This window comes from Homalodisca vitripennis, chromosome X (genome assembly GCF_021130785.1).
Source record: "Homalodisca vitripennis isolate AUS2020 chromosome X, UT_GWSS_2.1, whole genome shotgun sequence".
Taxonomy (NCBI): Eukaryota; Metazoa; Arthropoda; class Insecta; order Hemiptera; family Cicadellidae; genus Homalodisca; species Homalodisca vitripennis.
This window is the reverse complement of record NC_060215.1, coordinates 92,882,434-92,903,863: the sequence shown is the minus strand read 5'-3', so window position 1 is coordinate 92,903,863 and position 21,430 is coordinate 92,882,434. Positions and strand designations below refer to the sequence as shown.

The 21,430-nt window shown below is 30.2% G+C and overlaps 2 protein-coding genes across 2 annotated transcripts in view; one reads left to right on the top strand and one right to left on the bottom strand.

The window, feature by feature from the left end:
* LOC124369502 (glucose dehydrogenase [FAD, quinone]-like) overlaps nt 1-3,426 on the top strand; it is a 43,465-nt gene extending 40,039 nt beyond the window's left edge. Inside the window, exon 5 of the mRNA XM_046827516.1 lies at nt 701-3,426. Within this exon, the coding sequence (XP_046683472.1) occupies nt 701-1,837 (1,137 nt within the window). The 3' untranslated portion in view covers nt 1,838-3,426. The remainder of the gene's footprint in view (nt 1-700) is intronic.
* Nucleotides 1-18,986, bottom strand: part of LOC124369504 (flotillin-2) — a 428,795-nt gene extending 409,809 nt beyond the window's left edge. Inside the window, exon 1 of the mRNA XM_046827518.1 lies at nt 18,746-18,986. Within this exon, the coding sequence (XP_046683474.1) occupies nt 18,746-18,794 (49 nt within the window). The 5' untranslated portion in view covers nt 18,795-18,986. The remainder of the gene's footprint in view (nt 1-18,745) is intronic.
* Between the last annotated feature and the right edge of the window lie 2,444 nt (nt 18,987-21,430).

The window sequence follows — 21,430 nt, the reverse complement described above, 5'->3', positions numbered from 1 at the left end:
AAGACTTAATTTCAGAATTTAATTTAATTTTTACAAGCTTTATTTTCAAAATACTAACCTCTTAAGAACTTTAAACATAAATATCTTTTAAATAGAATACGATAAAACATGTAACAGTTGCCATATTTTATTTAGATAATCTAACTGCAAATCTAATGATATCCAATTTAAGAAAATCGGTTCATAAATTACGTAGAACATTTTTTAAACTATCAATATGTGACTCCTTGCACTCATTGTAGGCCACAAAAATCAGCTGTTTTAATTGCCCTAATCACCTGATAAAAATATTATGTTGGACTGTGATTAATATCTTTACCAACTGTATCATTTAGGTTTCTTTTGTTTAAAACATATTAAACAGCTGATTGTTGCGGCTCACTGAGAGTGTTAGCACACAGTGACACTTTATATTGTTTAGAATTCAGTTCTTTTAAGCAGCCACCATTTTGAAAATAAGGCTTGTTAATAAGTCCTTATGTCTGTAATTAGATTTTTCGGTAATAAAGCTATATTACTAATTTAAAATTTTTACACAACCTGGTCTCAAATTAAAAGTTGTTAAGTGAAACAAATAAATGGCATCTGTTGGAGTAATTATAAAGTTTGAATATGAATATATTCTGGTTTGTATTTAGCCCCGGAATAATACCTTAAAACCGCATACAATATTATTGTCTAATAAAAATATTTGTTTTAGGCCAGCATGAAAAATGGTACAAGATGGAGTACATCAAGAGCATTCTTGCATCCGATAAACAACAGGAAAAACCTTTTTGTGACCAAAAATAGCCATGTTACCAGGGTCATTATAGATTCTACTACAAAGCGTGCATCTGGTGTAGAGTTTGTGAAGAATGGTCGTAAGTACTATGTAGGAGCTCGTAAAGAAGTGATCCTAAGTGCGGGTGCCATCAATTCTCCACAGATACTGATGTTATCAGGGGTGGGTCCTAAAAGCCATCTGGAGAGTCTCAGAATACCTGTGATCAAGAATCTTCCTGTGGGAGACAACCTACAGGATCATGTAGCTCTGGGTGGCATGACTTTTCTCGTGAATGACTCTGTTAGTATCAAGGTAGAGAGAGTACTGCAAGACACTGCTACTGTGAACAACTTCATCAACTACCACAATGGCTGGCCTTCTATTCCAGGTGGCTCTGAGGCAATTGGTTTCTATGACCTGCAAAATCCAAACAACCCTGATGGATATCCAGATCTTGAATTGCTTTTTATTGCAGGAACTTTATCAGCTGAACCTACCCTTAAAAAGAACTTTGGAATCTCAGATGCTATCTACAATTATATGTTCAAAAGTACTGAGCAACGAGACGGTTTCATGGTCTTTCCTATGGTGCTTCGTCCAAAAAGCAAAGGATCTGTTAGGCTAAGAGACAGAAATCCATTTCACAGTCCCATCATAGACATGGGATACTTCTCGGATCCTTCAGACTTAGATATTCTTGTTGCTGGTGTCAGGAAAACTCAACAGCTTATTAACACCAGGCCATTCAAAAAATACAATGCCCAGTTGTTAAGATCTGTAATCCCTGGATGCAGGCAGTTCAAATTCAACTCAGATGATTACTGGAAGTGTCATGCGAGACACTTTTCATTCACCATCTACCATCAGTCATGCACCTGCAAAATGGGACCTGCTCAGGACCCGACATCTGTGGTGGACTCCAGGTTACGAGTGCACGGAATCCGTGGGCTGAGGGTGATAGATGCATCCGTGATGCCTAAGATCCCAGCAGCTCATACAAATTCCCCCACTATCATGATTGGAGAGAAGGGATCGGATATGATCAAGCAGGACTGGGGCATCCGGACATGATCTGTTAATCAGCCACCTAGGCTGCCGGATCCCCCAACACCTCAACTTGTGTGATACTAGGTTAAGCTCTCCGTTCTCAACAAATTGACAGCATGTGAACTTAGGCTCTCCACACACACTTGAACTTAATTGCCATTGTGTGAAATATATTGCCATAGTTTAATATGTTATTGTTGTAGCAAATATTATAGTTAATATTAAGTTTTTAGTTTATACAAACTATGCTGTGTTATTATTTTATATGAGATGTCTGATAGAACATCATAGTAGTGTAGATTAATAAGATGAATTTATTAGTAAAAAATTAAATTAACTATGCAAGATTTTATTGAATCACTAATCTTTAATTTTCACTATTAATACACGTAACGAATTATTCTGAAACATGAGTCAGTTCATATTCACATTTTTCAGTTCATAATCATTGCTAATACCTGTACAATAAAAAAAGCTGTTTTACAAAACTTATAAAATCATAAATAACTTAAATAATGTTACGGTAGTTTGTTTTGTATTATGTACAAGTCAGTCAATATTCATTCCACTTGATGATGTTTAGCTTATTCACATGTTTTCAATTAGAAGAGTGTTCAGAAAACATAAAATAAAGAATTATTTTAATGAAAATAAAATATATGTATAAAAATACACTATCCGGAGAATTTTCAAACCTAAGTCAGAAAAGTTTAAACATTTTTGTATTTTATATTATATTTATCAGTAAATTATGGGTTTCATCTACACTGTAAATGCAAAAAATAAAACCTTTAATAGTATAAAAACCGATAAATTTAATTATAAAAATTAAATAAAACAATAAATTATTTTAATGTGATGCAGCAAATTTCAATGCTATAAGTGACACCAATGGTATAAAAATGTAATTTCCTCTACAATATACATGAGTACAGGACATATCTATGTATAATTGTATTTATATCTATTTATACTTTAAACTACAATAAGAAATCACAAATAACACTACAGGAAGTACAAACATTATTAAGAGGACACACAACTAACATTAGGCTTATTAGAGTAAATCTTAGTATAAATTATATTTGACTTGGCAACCTGGGGACAGTCTTCTTGTAAATAAAGAAACATTTGGAAAACCACATCTGGAGTTGATGGTCATGATGTTAAAAACAGATAGATCGTTATGACTGATCATAATATTAGACAGATCGAATCAAATGTAAATATTATACTCTTTATTACATAGAACCTTTAACTTCACAGAATTTAAAATTTAGACACTCCGATAAATATTTTCAAATGATAACAGCATAAACATAAAAATGCTGTTGAAATGTTTGTTATAAGACCTACTTAAGGAAAAATTAAGTGGTGTATGTACTGTCCAGAAGTTAATATATAAATGAAGATCATTTTATTTACAATATAGTATTAAAAAATATTTCTAAAATAAGGATAAATATTGTTCCTTGTTCATATGACATTATAAAGGATAATTTATATTAATTATTAATTTATATCTTAGTAAGATTGTGTTTATTTATTGTTTATGATTCAAACCAAACTTACATACATGTATTGTAAATATTAAACCAAATGATTTATTAGAATTATCTATGTTTAATTTTTAAAGGCCTATTACTCTGTCTTTCCATTTTAGCAGATGTGAAAGTTATTAAAGCAAAAATAAAATGTATACTGTTGGTTTTGGTGCTGGTGAGAGGTAGTCAAATTCTTGGTTAGTGGCAATAACATCAGGTGCTTTTGGTTGTATAGGACCATACAATAAAAAAAGAGAAATACTTTTGTTATGACCATAACTTTACGCCATGATGTTCAAACCTAGGTCTCTTACAATTGTTTTTGACATGTACTCTGTTTCATGAGCAAATAAAGTCAAGGGTTGGTTCAGAAATATCTATTTTTTAACATGAATGTTAATTTGCTTAAAACATTTTTAAAATACTTTTATTACATATCTGTTTTCAATGTGATATTCAAACACTAAAAATATTTTAACAGTAGTAAATGACATTTCCCATTTTAAATCATAAGAGGTTTTCAGTTTCTTACTGTTATGAAGATTGGTGTAGAAATTATATGGTTGTAAAAAATATGCATCTTTATGACACTAACACATTGGATTTACTGCCATTATTTTCATATTGAATGAGTCCCATAGCATATTCACCATTGTTTACTATATGGCATTGAAGCAAAGACCGCAAAAGGAAGTTAATGCAGCATCTGGGTTGCCTAGCTTTTGGTACAGATCATATAGGCATTCTTCAAGAATTTAAGGTGGCTCTTTTTCAACTTTTATGTTCATGAGGTACCCTTATAAATACCCCTCCAGATAACTGGTTCCATCAGAAGATATTATCCAATTGGGTAGAGATTTAACAGGTGAAATACTGTCTTTGAGAGATCACTTCTGTCAGGTACTACCTATCAAAATGTTAAAAAAAACTAGTCACCCTCTTGAAGAACTGTTGAAAGAAGCCCTGAGAGAATGTGTCCTAGTTGGTGTGTTTATTTTTGGGTGAGAGTCTCCACACCAGTACTATGTTCTGAAGGATAACAGTGCATTAGCATTTTCCCAATTCATAAAATATTATTTTCATAATCAGTATAACCTTTTAATTCATTTGATTAACACAAAACACTATTTTCATCTTTAATTTTCTTTATCTACCCTTGTATAATTTTTCACACACCTATTTATTATTTCATATACGGGTACTTCACACTAATAAAACTGTAAGGTTTTATTTTTATTATTTGGTTTTGACATTCTGAGAGATTTACTTCGGAAAGAAGACACTGTATTTTATACAGGCACTTGATTTATTAATAGCAAATTATTACACCACGTTGCTATACAAACTGAAATTTCTAGCATGGCCTAAACACTAATAACAATTGAGGACAATTTTTTTACAATTGTTAGCGTGAGTAGTTAAAAGTATCCTGATACTTCATTTCCAATTATAAAATAAAAAGCGATAAGTAAAGTGAACAAAAAGTAAAACCTGCCAAATAGAATTTAGCACACAGACTCAACAACATTCAATCTACTGTGTAACTACAGTGGAGTCCCGCTAATCCGAACACGTGTAATCCGAACGTCGGTTAATCCGAACAGGTCCAGGAGGAATTATTTATAACGATAATGAACGGTTATAGGAACCAATTACATAAAAAATGAAAATTGGTGCATCATTTCGTACATAAACAAATAAAACTTTAATTAAATAGACATACAGTATTTTATTAAGACAAATTGTGTATGGTACAGTACATAAATAATGAAGTTAAATACAGTACCAAATTGAAACTTATAGGTTAAGTATCAGTTAAATTACTGTATTAAAAAGTGAAATCAAACAAAAATTGGACGTACAGTACTGATATTATTATTGAGTACAATATTAATTGTTAAAAGACATAAATTCAGTTATTGTCTTCTGTCACATTAAAGAGAGTCTATTGGATGACGCGTAGTTTCGTACAACTATTGAACGCGTGGACCCGTACAATATCCAGTAAGCTCACATTGCTTAACAATAGAACTCTCACACTAAATACGGTAAATGTGCTTAGTATTCGCAAACACGTTTATTTGTCAAGAAATACAATGCAACAGTCAGAAAACATGTTTTAATAAACAATGTTGATAACTCTATAACAAAATAGACCAATTCTCAAGTTTAAAACCGCATTATTCTGTAATTCTGGCTAATCCGAACAATCACATAATCCGAATAGGGCTCGGTCCCAATTAGGTCGGATTAACGGGACTCTACTTTACTATTAGTAGAGTTTGTACATGAAAGTAATCTTAACACTAAGATAAGATAATATTTTGCTTTTGTCAAATGCCAAAACTAGCAAGTAAAATAACTGAACTTACAAAACTTTTTCATTTAGGTTCGTCAATCAAAATGTATACTAATGATAATTTTCTTTGTTGCAAAATAAGCTTTTATTTTTTATACCACATTGTAATCATTAGTTTTCTTATATGTTTTTAGTTTCAAAAACAGCTGTTAGAGCTGAGAATAGAATCATTTTCCACTCTACCTGGAAAATAGTAGTTGTTCATTACTAGGAACAAGAGTGAGTGTTTTCAATGCACAATGACACGAAGCTTTGCCTCACTTGGATATACCATTGAGTAAAACAAGACAAATTTGCTTCTAGTGCTATAAAAACTTTCTTTATCATAACGCATTCCATTTTTAAACATTATCTTTACAAACATCAATGTTGACTTCCTTTATTGTTATTAAGTGAATAAACAATATCAAAATCAGGTTAGCATACATATCCAATAAAAACTCTATTAAATTTTGCGCTACCAGAAACTAAAAACAATAATTTTAGAGACCAAGTTAGTATATTAAAAAGGTGTTTTCACTACATAAAATATTGTTTTTAGAACTTAAGACAATTTGAAATTAGAAGGAATATCAATTAGTGTTCAATTAACAAAATCAAATAGTGAAATCTTAAATTATATTTGTTACATTTTGTGACTTATTTAGATGATGAGATGTTATTTCGTTAAGTAAAATTGTGTTATGCTTTATGAGATTATGTTATTTTTAATGGTAAATATGTTGAAATACTTGTATCACACAATATCAGAGGATTCCTCAAAATCCCCAACAGTTACACATAAATTTTAGTGCAACCAACATGTTACAAAACATTTCTTATTTAGAAAGTGTTTTTATTGCATTTTGCATAATTTCCTGGAAATTATGATACACACATTGAAAAAGATCTATTATCTAACTTGTTACATAAATATCAAGTAGTAACCTTTTCCAAGAACACTATCCATGTCGAACATATAACAGTGTAGCTGGTTTTATAAACTTTTACATTATCGTATTTCATTGATAAAAAATATTGAATTATCCTTATTTCAATTTTGAATCATAATGTATCAAGATTTCCATACAATTCCAAACTCTAAAGAAAAGAAAAAAACAAATTATTAATTAAATAAATTACATATTTATATATATATATATATATATATAAATTACAAATTATTTAACTACTTTCCTTTAAACATAATATAGTACCAGTAATATGTCAAAATTAACATGTGATCTAATGAGGAAAGTAGTTTAAAGTTTACATGAAGCTTTCAGAAGTATTACATATGGGCTTTATCAAATAAACTATCTTGTTATACAATATTTAATTAGCTTACACAAGAAGCTGTGTACGTTCTATTGTGTAATAACTAAAAAGTTCAAAACTTAAAACAAAGAAATATTTACATTTGTTGGTTTTATTTATTATGCAACAGAAAATTTTCTGTAAATTTTCCATTATTATCATATTAACATTGTTGCAGTTGCTACAGTAACTAATATGTAATCCAATGGAGTAAATGTATTTCTATCTCACTTACATGCACAAAATGGACAAACATGACAAAAGCAAAGAACCCCTTTTTAAGATTAAGGAATGAAACTAAGCCAATGAAATAGCAACTACTTTTTATTTGCTTCAAATTTAATTTCTATTAAGTCTTTTACTTTTTATTCACTTCACTGACTATTTCCTGTACAGATTAAAAAAAAACAAATAAATAAATAACTTAGTAATAGAATAATTATATAGTACAATATCCACTCCTTTTGTTGAAAGTGGGCTTTCCTAAAACAGTTTCTAGATGAATTCTCATTATATATATTGTATTCATCTACTGAAACTGTAAATCTAATCCTGAATGAGAAAACAATAATAAAATAACTATTTTATTTAGATCCCTGTACTATAAAATATCTCTGCTTTTTACTCATAAAACATATACATTTATTCTTCAACCAGAAAGCAAAAGAATATCCAATCGTATTTATACACCCTAATAGAGCCCAAACACAATGTTACTATTTTTAATTCTATACACTCATATGTAGGTTTACACAACACCCTGCAACGTAATTTAGAAATGATTCTTGATGCTTTTTTTGCCGTCTAAAAATAATTGTGAATTCTGAATTTGATCATCCTCCACACAAACTCCATAGGAAAAGTGCAGTTAGATGAGTGCGATGTATGCTTTGAACAAGACTTGAATTGTGCAGTGTTTAAAAGATTTTCTCAAAGCATGAAATGTCTGTAAATACTTTGGCATAAATAACTGAGATTGAGGTTATTTACATCTGTATTTAGGTGTAGCATACCCCTAAGGATTTGACTGAGCCAACTTAATCAAGGAAACTGCAGGGTTGCCATATCACTAGATTTTCCCAAAGATTACCGGATTTTGAGGTTAAAAGTTGTAACTCCAAGGAATTTCTGCACAAAACAAACAATCTTCAACAAACAAACAATATGTTGTATAACAGACTCTGTGTTAAATTGTATTTGAAAACTATAAGTATTTATTTTTCCAAATTTATTGTATCATGTAACAATTTATCACTTTCCCTTTATCTTGAAAAGTCCATTATTTATTACTCTTTGCTTCGTTTCGGCAGAAAACTTTGTTAGCTTTCACATACATTAAATGTTGTCAAACACTGATGAGAAGATTTACAGTGGTGCCGCCAGCAGGTCACACAAATAAACCATTCCAAATCAAGGACCAAAGGAACAGAACCAAGATGAGGTATTATGCTATTAGTTGTGTAATCTGTACTATACTGTATTGTAAAAGGACAAGGCGTCAAGCTGTTTACAACGGCAATATAGCTCACGTTGCCGAACAATTTAAACAGTTTAAGTTTTGATGCAAGTTACTGTAATTGCGACTGTGATAGGAGACAAAGAAAAAGGCCAAAATAACAAAATAAAAGATGCAGCTGTATTTTTACTAACTCTTAAGGAAAGGATTTCTTAGTTTGCATCTGAAAAGAGGTTGTTTTCTCTCCTCTATTCACCAAACAAAAGAAAGCAATAGACTGATTATCAATTAAAAACATTTTATGTGTCAAACATAGCTTTTTATTGTCATGAGTTCTACAAATGCATTTTGTAAAATAGAGATTTATTGATAAAGATAGTCCATAAACAAGTAAATCTAGTACCATCCATAATTTCATAAATATAGCTTACTAGCTAGATCCCACAAATGAGTGGTATATTCTAGTAATAAAGTCAGGTATTTTAAAATAAGTTGAACATTTAAATTAATTACCAATGAGGTAAATGGTACAGTACGCGCTCTGAAGGTTCGGCTCCGAGTCAACCGAGCGGACTATGGCGGGGGACGGGTGGATTGCCCGATATAACAACTGTTCTGCAAACATCCGCCAATGTTTGGCCCGCTGCAGTCTGAGTATTTATTGTCCCTGTTCTCAGGATCAGTTGTTTATAGATGTATACATCAGTGTTTCGTATTCATTCATCTGTCATAAAATTAGTGTATAAACAATACACCCCAAAACATTTTCTATTTGAATATAATACAATGAAATTCAACATAATTTCATTAAAGTTTAAACTTTTAGTTTATCACAGATCACCACTATGGCCTAAAGTGTTTTTTTTTTTTTTTTTCAGAAATAAACTGTTGCAAAGTGAATCAATGTTAAATTTTCAAATGGTATTGCCGTGTTGCATTTACGTGAATAGGCCATAAACTGTAGGGCAGCGGTGTCGGTGATACATTCCACTTCAGACTAAGTTACGGCTAACCTAAACTATGTATCTGAAAAAAGTTAAATCTAAAATTAACTTCAGTTCATTCAGAAAAACTTTCCCGCTGGTGAAAGTTTCCTGACCAAATAATAAAAAAAATCCTCACATACAAACTTTTTTGTATCACAATTTTGGCTCAGTTAATTTTAAAATATATTTTATTGAAGAAAAGTAATAAAACATTGAAACTTAATACATCCATTAGCATTGGCATAAACAGGAAAATAGATCTGCGAAATTTCAGAATTTTATTTGTACAGGAAGTTGGTCTAACCGCAAGTTGATTGTCGAGCGAGAATTAAACATTGCCGTCCGTGACAGATCATTGGAGAGTCAATGTTTTTATTTGGTTAGTAGGGCAACGACAGGGCCAAACCTTCAGCGCGCGTACTGTACCGGTGGTAAAATAGCAGTTGTTACTATGCGTATATAATGTAGGCTAATTTTAGAACTACTAAATAACAAATTATTTGTAAAAAAACTTATTTCTTTTTTTTTATTAGACTCTGAAGTTATTTTCATAATTTTAGATGCTATTCTTTTTATATTATTTATGATTTACAATTTAACTATAAAAACAATTTTATAAAAAATTTCCTAAAATACATTTGGGAATTGCAGGCCTAATATTAGCAAATTATTTCATTCCTTTACTTATTTTTTGTATGTTAAAATGCATTAAAACCGTTGTCCAATGTTTAATTTTTCAAAATATTTCACGGAAGTAACGCTTGGACCTCCCCTCTCTCAACATCAGGAAGCTGTTGTCATCTGACCATGCTGGATGGTTCAATGACAGAGTCTCCTGATGTCAGAGGGAACTGTAAATATTTGTTTTTGAGTTATTGACTTTCAGATTCAATGGGTGTAAAGTATTGAATGCAGCACAAAATTCCTTGTTCCTGAATACAGCTAAGTACAGTACTAGTTTCTAATAGCCAGAAATTAAGACATCTTAAGCTTATCTACATAGCAATGTTCTTTTAACACAGAACTGAAAATCTTGGTGAAATGGAGTTTATTGCATGCACCAAGGAGATATATAACACTTACTAACAAGTAGAAATGTATTTGTTAAAAACAAAGGAGTTAGTAATTATTTTTAATAATTAATATGAAAATATTGTTCAGTAATCAAAGGGAACTAACAGACATAACACAATGAAACATACTATAATATTGTATATATTAATGTAATCAGGTGATATTGCGCGAATTACAAAATGTAATGTTCACCCCTTTTTCCTGTAACTTCAACATGAGTGAATAAACTAAACAATTCATTTCTGGACAATTAAAGGGATTTTGAAAAGTTTTGCAAACCTCTAATTATTTTTCACTTGCATAAATTCAGTCAGCTTTATGGTATCAAAATTGAAGTTAATTTAATACTGTTAATTTGGCTTTTTTAACCCAAATGTCAAAATTGCATAATTATACATAAAGAACAATATTGTACCCATTAAATTATTCTTTAAGTGCTCATATTAAGTTTTGAAGAATTTTTTTTTTAAATATTAGTTTGAATATTATGTAAGGGCTTTATTAGGCTGAACTGTAGTTAGCATGTAGTAATTAAGTAAGAGATTTTCTTATCTACTGTTTACATTCTTAGAATTTCCCAAGATTATTCAGTTCTACATTTCACTATCAACTGAAATGCTTCCATTCCAAACTGGATTGTATTATGTCTTTCTACACTGTATATTGTATCTTCATTACTTTCTCAGAAGAAAAAAACACTGAAACGCTACATAAATAATGCTTGCAATAGAAGAGTTGAATTAGAGATTGCCAAAGGAATTGATGCTGATGTTAATTTGTTTAGTAATGAGGAGATAGAACATAAAGATGACAGTTCTTATAAGATGATTACTATTCAGTAAGTTTATGCTTATTTAATAAGCATAGATCTTGCTTAGTAGACTTTTAAACTTGTTATAAAATCCATTTATGGGAATTTATTTATATGTATGATAATGCAATTATTGCAGTTTGGCTTTTTTACAGAACCCTAATATAGATCGAAACTCACTTCTAACGTGGGATTAACAAAAAAAATTCATAACAGAGAAAAGATGCTTGTCATTATTTATAATTCTGATGATGTGCCATTTTGAATAGTCATGGCCGTCAATGTATCCACAGTTATACATACTATTATAGGGATGTAAAATACCCAGGTATTTTCAATGTTAATTTAATCATATATCAGAGTAAGTTAAACCTGGGGAAATGTATAGTCTCATTTTCAAAGTTGTTACAACAATATAAAGTTATTAAAATAACAAAAGTAATAATTTGGAGCATGTCCATCCATGGGTTTTGACTGAGCATTAGTAAAGTCTACAACTCAGGGGATATCTCAGAAATGAAATGAGCTAAAAACTGTAAATTTAGTATATTTTGCTTCCTTAGGGTCAATTTCAAAAATGTTTTCTGTCTATTTGACTGTGTGTCTGTTTTCCACTTGACCAATTGGAATTGGTATCTCAAGAACATATTCTGCTATAGACTAGCACACTCCTACCTTGCAACAAATTAGGTTTTAGTTTAATCTTTCATATATTTTGCTATGTACAAGTTGAATAACACTTTTATAAAATGTTACCAACATTCATACAATACTTCAGCATATATTAAAGCAATAAAAATGGTTTTATTAACATTTTATTTTAGGTTAAGAAGAAAACGTCATTAAAACCATTTAACGAACTAAGAAGTTCTAACCATTTTGCATTTACCCACATTACTGTACAGACAATCTATAAAACTAAATATCTGGGAATTACAGTTATAGTAAATTAAAATAATAAAATCATTTAAATTTGAATCTACTTTATTCAACTGAAGTAATGTTTTTGTGTAAGAAGGGCACCTTGTAATAACTCTCATGAGTTTATCCTAATATAAATAATTGCTGTGGACTGTACTTATAGATAATATAAGGTTTAGTATTATGATAACGCCACATGGGTCGGACCTCTATAGCCATTTGCAAAGTAATGGTTTGGACATTTTCATAGTCCAATAATGGAAATATAGAAAACAATGGAAACACTTTTAACCAGTAAAAAAAATCTTCCTAAATACAGGGACCTGAGACAGATACATTATGGGCGTATACAAGAGCCATATCATTATAATGATTTTAAATGTACTAGTTATTTTGTGTTTGGGAGATCTGAAAAATTGTTGGGGTATAATTTTTAGACCAAGGTGTGTGAAGTACTAAATTCAACACAATTTCTTAACACTGCTGACAATGCCCTTTGGCATCATGATGGTACTATGCCATATTCGGCAAACACCCATTAGTATGCAAAGACAATAATTTTAGATTTTTTACCCACTGTAGTTTTCTATCATTATGTGATGTTTCCTTGGATGTTAAATGTCTGTGTTTGGTTATTGTAGGAGGTTAAAGATTCATTCAGACTAGTTTGTTTGTAGTTTTTATGAAGTCTACTGAAAAGATTTTTGTACTAAATAAAGCTTATGAGATCTTTATAAATTGGAAACAATTGAAATAGATTGCTTATGATTCATTGTTATAGTAAGCCTAGTGGTGTAAGCTGAATCCTCTAAGTGAAAATGGTGGTGGAACTGATCATTTTACAATGTATAGGTCTACCCATATAAGTATTTGTTTATTTATGTATATCTATAGACATATTATTTCACTTATAAGATTTTAACAACAAGATTCATAATTTTTTTGAAATAATAACCAATATTTTAGCAACAAAAAATTTTTATTTTCACTGTGTAAGCAATCATTTAAATTACGCTAAAATTATTAAGCAAAAATGTTGCTGTGTGCTGTCTATGAGTAATTATTTAATATGAATTTGCTAAAGAATTAGTTTGAACATTTTTCTGTTTACTTTTAAGACGTATTTATAATTTTTCCAATGTGTAGGACATCACTATATACCTCTGAGCAGCAGTCAGCGCGTTAAACATAACTTTGATCAACTGTAGGCTGTGGAATAAATATAAAAAATGTATTTACCTCACATTTAAACAAATTAACTGTATGAATTAAATGCTAAACTTCCACAGTGTCAAACCTCTTCATTATTTCGATTTATTTGACTATGTATAAAGGTTAACTAAACATTATCACCTGCAGTGACAGCTGACAAGATAGAAGAATTATAACTAATTAGAAAAACGTGTCATTAATTGTATCGTTAATGGTTAGGACAACTGCAAAAGAAGTATTTTTACTGTAAGCAATAATATTTAACCATCAAAAATTATAAATTCAATAATATAATTTGTTCTAAAGGAAAAAGAATTTTGTAAAAGACTAAGCTATGTGTATGGTTTACTCTATTTAATTTATTTATTATCAAACAATTTTTTACATCTTCAGTTCTTTACTAAGGGATATAAGACACTTGAAAATATCGTACTGCATGAAATGTTGCGTATTTTCTAGGCAACGGTAAGTGATCAACATTATTGTCAATGTTTATAATTTACAATCATGTTATGATGAATTGCCAAATCAAATTGGTAGGTAAATATTTGATATAGGTATATCTTTCCACATTTACTGTTATATAAAAAATATGAATTCAAATACGAATAACTACATAAACATTTTAACACGCAATTCAAAACAAATGAAGTGAAAAACTGTTATGGCCTGTCTTCACTAATGAGTAGAAAGCTACTAATGAAAACAACCTAAAGCAAGAATGTTTCCTGTTTGGGGGAATACCCACTATCAGTCACAAATAACTTTATCTGTTAGGTGTATATTTTTTATACCTATATATATTATATATACATATATATATATATTGCATATCGGGCAAAATACATGTCTGTATTTAAAAATATGTATAAGGGGTACTATTTCTCATGCTTTATCAACTTAAACACATATAAAATATATACCGAGCGTAACAAAAAGGTTGGCCTGGCTGTGCATTTTCAGATTCTATGTATGATTCTAAAAGAAAAATGAAGAATATTTTTTTTATTTCCACTTAGTTTAGCAGTTATACACATTTTTTTAGTAAAACAATTTTATCCTTGTTGTTATCATTATAGTTGTTACAAAACTTGGTAAATGGGTCCAGGTCAAAAGGTGTTATATAAAAATAAAAACTATTTTAGAATTAGTTTTAATATTTTCAAAATAGCGGCCACTGAATTTTTTTTTTACTAAATATCTAATATACCACTATTTTTATCAAAATTTTATAAAACACGAAAATGTGTTTAAATAACTTTTACTTTCCTTTGTAAAAATCTGTTAAGAAAACTGTTTTATGGAAGGTCTCGTATTACACACGCAAACTAAATGGCCCATAATTTGAACAGTATTTGAACAGCTGGTATTTAAATCAGCTGTTACAATAATTCAAAATGCAACACTGAAACTGACTATTCTCTAAAACAGTCTATAATATCTAATAAAAATAAACAAATATAACCAAATTAACACATTTTTACAATCAGTTTACAATTGGTAGTGTTATTGAAAACATGTATTCTTTTCAAGAGATGACGAACATGCACCTGATGTATGGTTGTCATCAGTGATGTTTACTGATGAAGCTGGTTTCAATACTCACAGAATTTTAAATTTTCACAATACACACAAATGGGCAGAGGAAACCCCTCATACAAAAGTGTAATCTACGCATCATATAAACTTCCCGTTGAATGTACTGTTGTATTGGTGTTGTGTTGATTGGTCCTGTATTTCTGCCACAAAGACTGAATAGTGAAAATTATTTGAATTTCATCCAAAATGAGTTGTTTAAATTGTTGGAGGACTTGCCTGTTGCCACAAGACATCCTATGTGGTTACTAATGATGGAGCTCATCTGCATTTTAGCATTAACGTACACACATTTTTGAAGAGGCAATTTGGAAATCAGTGGATTAGATATAGTGGACAGTAGCTTGGCCACCTAGGTCACCAGACTTGAATCCAATTGATTTTCATCTGTGGGGACACCTAAAATCCCTGGTATACACGCGTCCAATTGACAAAATTGAACATTTACAACAACGGATAAAATAAGGTGTCAGACACATAAAGCCTACACCAGAAATCCTTGAACGAGTGAGAGAATTACCAGTACTTCGACTACAGCAATGTGTTGCTGCCATGAAGGACATATCGAAGACCTAATTTAGAATCTCATTAGTTTTTAATTGAGAAGTAAAATAACATTTATTATTTTCTTGCGATGATACCTTCCATAAAAATAGTTGTTGCTACCATGAAGGACATATCGAAGACCTAATTTAGAATCTCATAAGTTTTTAATTGAGAAGTAAAATAACATTTATTATTTTCTTGCGATGATACCTTCCATAAAAATAGTAGTTGCTACCATGAAGGACATATCGAAGACCTAATTTAGAATCTCATAAGTTTTTAATTGGGAAGTAAAATAACATTTATTATTTTCTTGCGAAGATACCTTCCATAAAAAAAGTTTTATATTTGTTGTGTCTTATACAATTTTGATAAAACAGTGGTTTATTACATTTTTTATAAAACAGAAATCAAATGGCCACCATTTTTAAAATATTTAAATTGATTTAAAAATATTTTTTGCTGATATAATACCTTCTGATATGGACCCATTTATCAAGTTTTGTAACTATGGTAAAGGTAACAGCAAAGATAAAATGTTTTAATAAAAGAAAAAAAATTGTGTAGCTTCTAAACAAAGTGAAAATTAACCAATTATTCATCCTTTTTAGCTTAGACTGACACATAAAATCTGAAAGTGCATGGCCAGCCCAACCTTTTTATTACACTCTGTATATAATATCTCTGTATATTTATATATATATATATATATATATATATATATATTATATATATTTATATATATATATATTTATATACATACATATATATATATATATATATATATATATATAGGCAGATACATGTTTCATATTAAACACAGTTCTTTTGTCATTGTAATATATTATTTTGATGTACTTTACCGAAGATTTATCATAAATTCCCTTTAAAATGAAGTCATACATTGCTGCATTTAATGAAAAAATAACATTTTAATTTGTAACAAATCCCTGCAGAAAGAGTTAAAGTATGTAAGTCTATCTGGCAAAATCAGTATATTCTCAACGTTGCTAGAGACTGGCAAGATATGAAACAGTTGCTTATAAAGCTGGCATGATTCCAATGCCACCAGGAGGCTGGCAAAACAGAGATCTCTTGGTAAGTTTGGTGTATTTTTTAATAATGCTTTGAGGCTAAGTGAGAGAGATGTAAACACATTAAATTATGTCTGATCATTTATTTGCAGTAGAAATGGCCATCAGTCTATATTTAATAGCATTGCATTAAAAATAGAACAAAATTTATTCCAGTTGTATAGTGCACTTAATTTTTTACCTGTCACTAAATAGGGAATTCTTAAATATAAACCCATTTTATTCCTTCTTTATATTCAACAAGCAAGAAAAACAAGCGAGAAAGAGTGACATCTCAAGCAGTTTGTAGAAACTATCAATTTATATCTAAATTTAAAATATATCCTTATATAATTCTTTGACTGCAGCCAAAAATATACACCATGGTTTAATTCTAAGGGTGGTCTGAGCCACAAGCCTGGTTCAAATTTTAGCCCTTAAACACATCTGAAAGCAATCAAGGGTTCATATTTCTCAATCAGTAAGTGAGTCAGTGAGTTCACTTGAATGAGTGATCAGATGTTAAGTTTTATTATGAACAGTACCTAATTATGCCTTATGAAATTAATACCCCTCTTCAACAGACTGTTATCTGATATAACACAATATAGTATAAAATCACCTTTGAGAAAGGTCTTACCACAGAGTAGTATGCTGTAAACATAACCATTGCTTTAATGGTTTGGATTGTGACATATGTTATGACTCATAGAAATGATAAACAAGGTCAGCCACAGGACGTTGTCTGTCTTAAACTACACACTTTAAATAATTGTGTTTCCTGTCATTTCTCAAAATATAAAGATCAGAATCGAATCAGGATTGTTTTATTCAGTAAACAATTATTTACGTTTATTATTGAGGTACTAAGTATAGTAGAATTCAGTGTTATTATTCAGAGCAATCAAGCTCTTTACTAAATATACAATGTTGGGCAATTATGTTTTCTTGTTAGGAATTAGTTTTCAACAAATAAAGTAACCTCACATTGTAACCTTACGTAACAAGTTTGTTTGTGAAAATCAAACTGTAAAATCACTATATAGCCTATAAAGTTTACACAATATAATGTGTCACTTTCCTTGATGTTGGCTTATGGTATTTATTCGTACCGTATATTATTGAAAATTATTAGGCCCATGGAGTAGGACTAATTAATTACATCAAAATTAAACTTAGGTACCTACAAAGAACAAACTAAAGTTAATAATAAAATCTTTTTTGGGTTGATTCGCATAATAAAATTCAATGTAGGTTAAGCTGTTTACACTATTTTTACTAGTTTACAAACAGTGTTTTAAATTGTAGTTATGAACATACATTCCATAAAATTATCTCAGTGCCTTTTCAAAATTACTACCAAGGCCTAATTCAATCATCTTTATTGTTACTAATAATTACAAATTAAACAAAATGAAGATCTTTATTCTGGGTATAAGGCATAAGAATGTGTCTAATTACCCTACTAAAATATTATAACAATTATAACCATGGCATACATTTTATTTCACAAACTTTTCTACATTTGTTTTTGTATAATGTGTGTTAAGATTAATGAATAAAGCTATGTGGACCTGCTTCTAAACCACTATTGCAACACATAAGCCCTAACCATCAGTTTTATTTTAGACCTACTATAACCAATAAAATACACATTATTGTTTCTCAATACAGGCTACAAATAGAAACATTTAACTAAACAAAATATTAAATATCTTCTAATATTTTATAATCCATATGTAAATATTTTTACATATTTTTTTTAGATTTCAATTATACATTATTTTAATTACGAAATTGTAAATAAAAATTTCTTACACAAAACAATAGCCCACATCAATTTTTCAAAAGCACAGCATGTAAATATTGAGCTGATATAACTAGAAGCTCAACACCAAAGTCAAATTACTTACTAAACGCATTTAGTTTTTTTTTTTCAACATTATTTTGAAGAAACACCGTATGATTTATTTTGTGACCTAAACCTGGAAATCACTGGTAAGAAAACAAGGAAAAAGGCAAAACAAGGAAAAGTAAAATAAAATATATTACTCATACCTGATACAATCAGAGCTTCATTTGGTCCAACGGTGTAAATGTTTCCCATTGTGGTGACGAAATGTGATTTCTCACTAGCACTTGAACAAGCTTAAGCAATGTCAAATTCGAAGACACTAAAATTTATATACAAAATACACAAAACTTCAAAAATAATAGAAAACTAACCCAACACTTAACAATTGTTTACATTACACAGACGACCGGGAGCCGACAACGACATATGATGATACCCACAATGCAGCACGACAACAGCGCTATCAACCCAGCATGGGCGGGAATATTTGAACTTACTACTGGCTTTAATTATATACAACAATTTGTTAATTCAACCAAATAAAACACATTATGAAACTTTAAACTGAATTTTGTTTTTTTAAACTTATTATGATTGCTAAGGAGCATGAATAAGTCACTGGTCCTTGATATTTCCTAGTTATAGTAGTTCCTCAAATAAACACAATATATTTAACTCCACCAGGTCAAGAGGTGTCAACATTTAAAGTCAAGAGGTTATCATCTAAATATATGTAATCTTATATTACAATATAAGCTATGATTTTGTGTGAGTGTGTGTGTCCAGGGCTACCACTAGATATTTCACAGCACCATGCACAACTAGTTTTGATTGTCTCCCTCCCACAAACCTTTTGTGAGATGAAGCTATACGCATTTAAAGTATAACAAGGAAAGGCAAAAATTGAAATCAATGTGAAAACCCAGGCTATGCACTCTGTACCTTATGGGCTGTTATATCTCTTCAGTTTATTCATTATAACAATAGACAATTTGAACAAATAGTAGGATTATGGACATTTGCTAACGTTACATGTTATAGCTAACACTTACGTTTTATATTTCACAGTATAAGAACATTGACAGAAAAGTATTTTTGGCAGTTTTGTTTAACATCTGCTAACTGAAAATGACTCTCCACAGCAAGGCCAAAATATTTTAAGAATTTAATTATGTAATAACGTTTTAACATGTTGTGAACCGGAAAACTTGGATGTTAGTTATTACACCAGGCAATCTTAAGAACTAAGATGATATATTTTAATAACAGGGACACAATGGTTTCAAGAACTAGTTCTGTCCTCTTCTTCCAGTATAAAATCTTATAATAATAGATTAAGTGTGCACAGAAAGGTAAACAATTCTAGACATAAAAATCACATTGGTCTGAAAATTGTATTAAATTGGATGAAACCAAAACAATACATTATGAAAGCCAATTTTTCAAACATCTTTTACAGTTAATGTGAGCATGTGGTGGTGGACTGGCCTGCATCACATCACATGACGCCCCAAGACATGAACCAATCCAGATTAAAAAATTACCATGATATTAGTCAATACACTTTATGGATTAAATAATTGGGCTTAGGAAATATTTTATGTTTCAAATTATGTTTAAGAAAACGTTAGGAAAACAGTATTTGCATTACGCTTATTGTTATTATTTTTTCCTTTTAATTGTTTCAGTTTGTATTTATTTGCACACTTGCTGTGCCCCAGTGGTTGCTACCCTATGTACTTCCACAGTATGCAACCTCGGTTACACCAGCCCTGAGTATATTTATCTTAAAATCTGATCCACCAGTTTTATTACAACTTTAAATCAGGGAAGTTTCAAGTACTCAAATCAAATGAAATCAAAGTTTCTTTATTACATGAATATTTAGTACATTAATATAGTCATACATATAATATTCTTTTAAGAGTTCAGGAACTGTTCCAGACTGTAGAATAGTTTCTTTACGAGCAGTCTTGAAGCAATTTCTTCAGTTCATTTACTTTTAGTGTTTGAAGGTCTTCTGGCAGTTGATTTCAGAGTTTTTTCCCCATATATGATGGTTTTTTTTTCAAAGTGTTGTAAGTTTAAATATTCAGTCTGTCGACGAGTAGAACTACTTCATATAAATAAAGTGTTGGGATGGTTAGCATGCCCATATTTTGATACACTTTTCTGCAGCTTTGTCGAGACTTGAGATTGGCAATGGATCTAATTGCTTTTTTTTGTAGTGTAAGCACCTTTCTCAAGTTTCCAGTAGAGCTGCCCAAAATGATTAGACCATATCTAATGTGGGGTTATACCAGGGCATAATAAGCAGTTTTTGCGGACGCTTGAGTATCCATTGATTTTAGATGCCTCATGAGATATATACCTACACATTTTTGTTAGAAATTGAGTTCACGTGATCAGTCCATGACAGTGTATTATCAATAGTTTAGCTCAGAAATTGTGTTCTTTTGACTACTGTTATGTCTCAAATGTTTATGGGTATCTCATTTTTCGTACTAAAATAAACTTGTGTTGTTTTTTTTTTCGGGTTCATTGCCAGGTCATTTAATATGCTGTACTTGATAGCTCATTGGAGAGAAGTCAATTAGTTAAGGGATAGTTCTTCTGCTTTATTATTTATTACGAGAAGGGTAGTGTTATGTGTATACATTTAGCAGTCAGCACTGGGGTTGTCAATAAAAGCAGATAAGTCATTAGTTTAGATGGATAAAAAGAACTGGGCTAACCACCAATCTTTGAGTGAAACCTCTTGTTATTGGATTTGGAGTCAATGTGAATGATCTGGTGATGACAATTTAATGCGCTATACCTCCAAAACTTATAATCTTCCATGGAGTTAGATTGAGAACCACTTGTTATCTATACCGGTAACTCCAAGA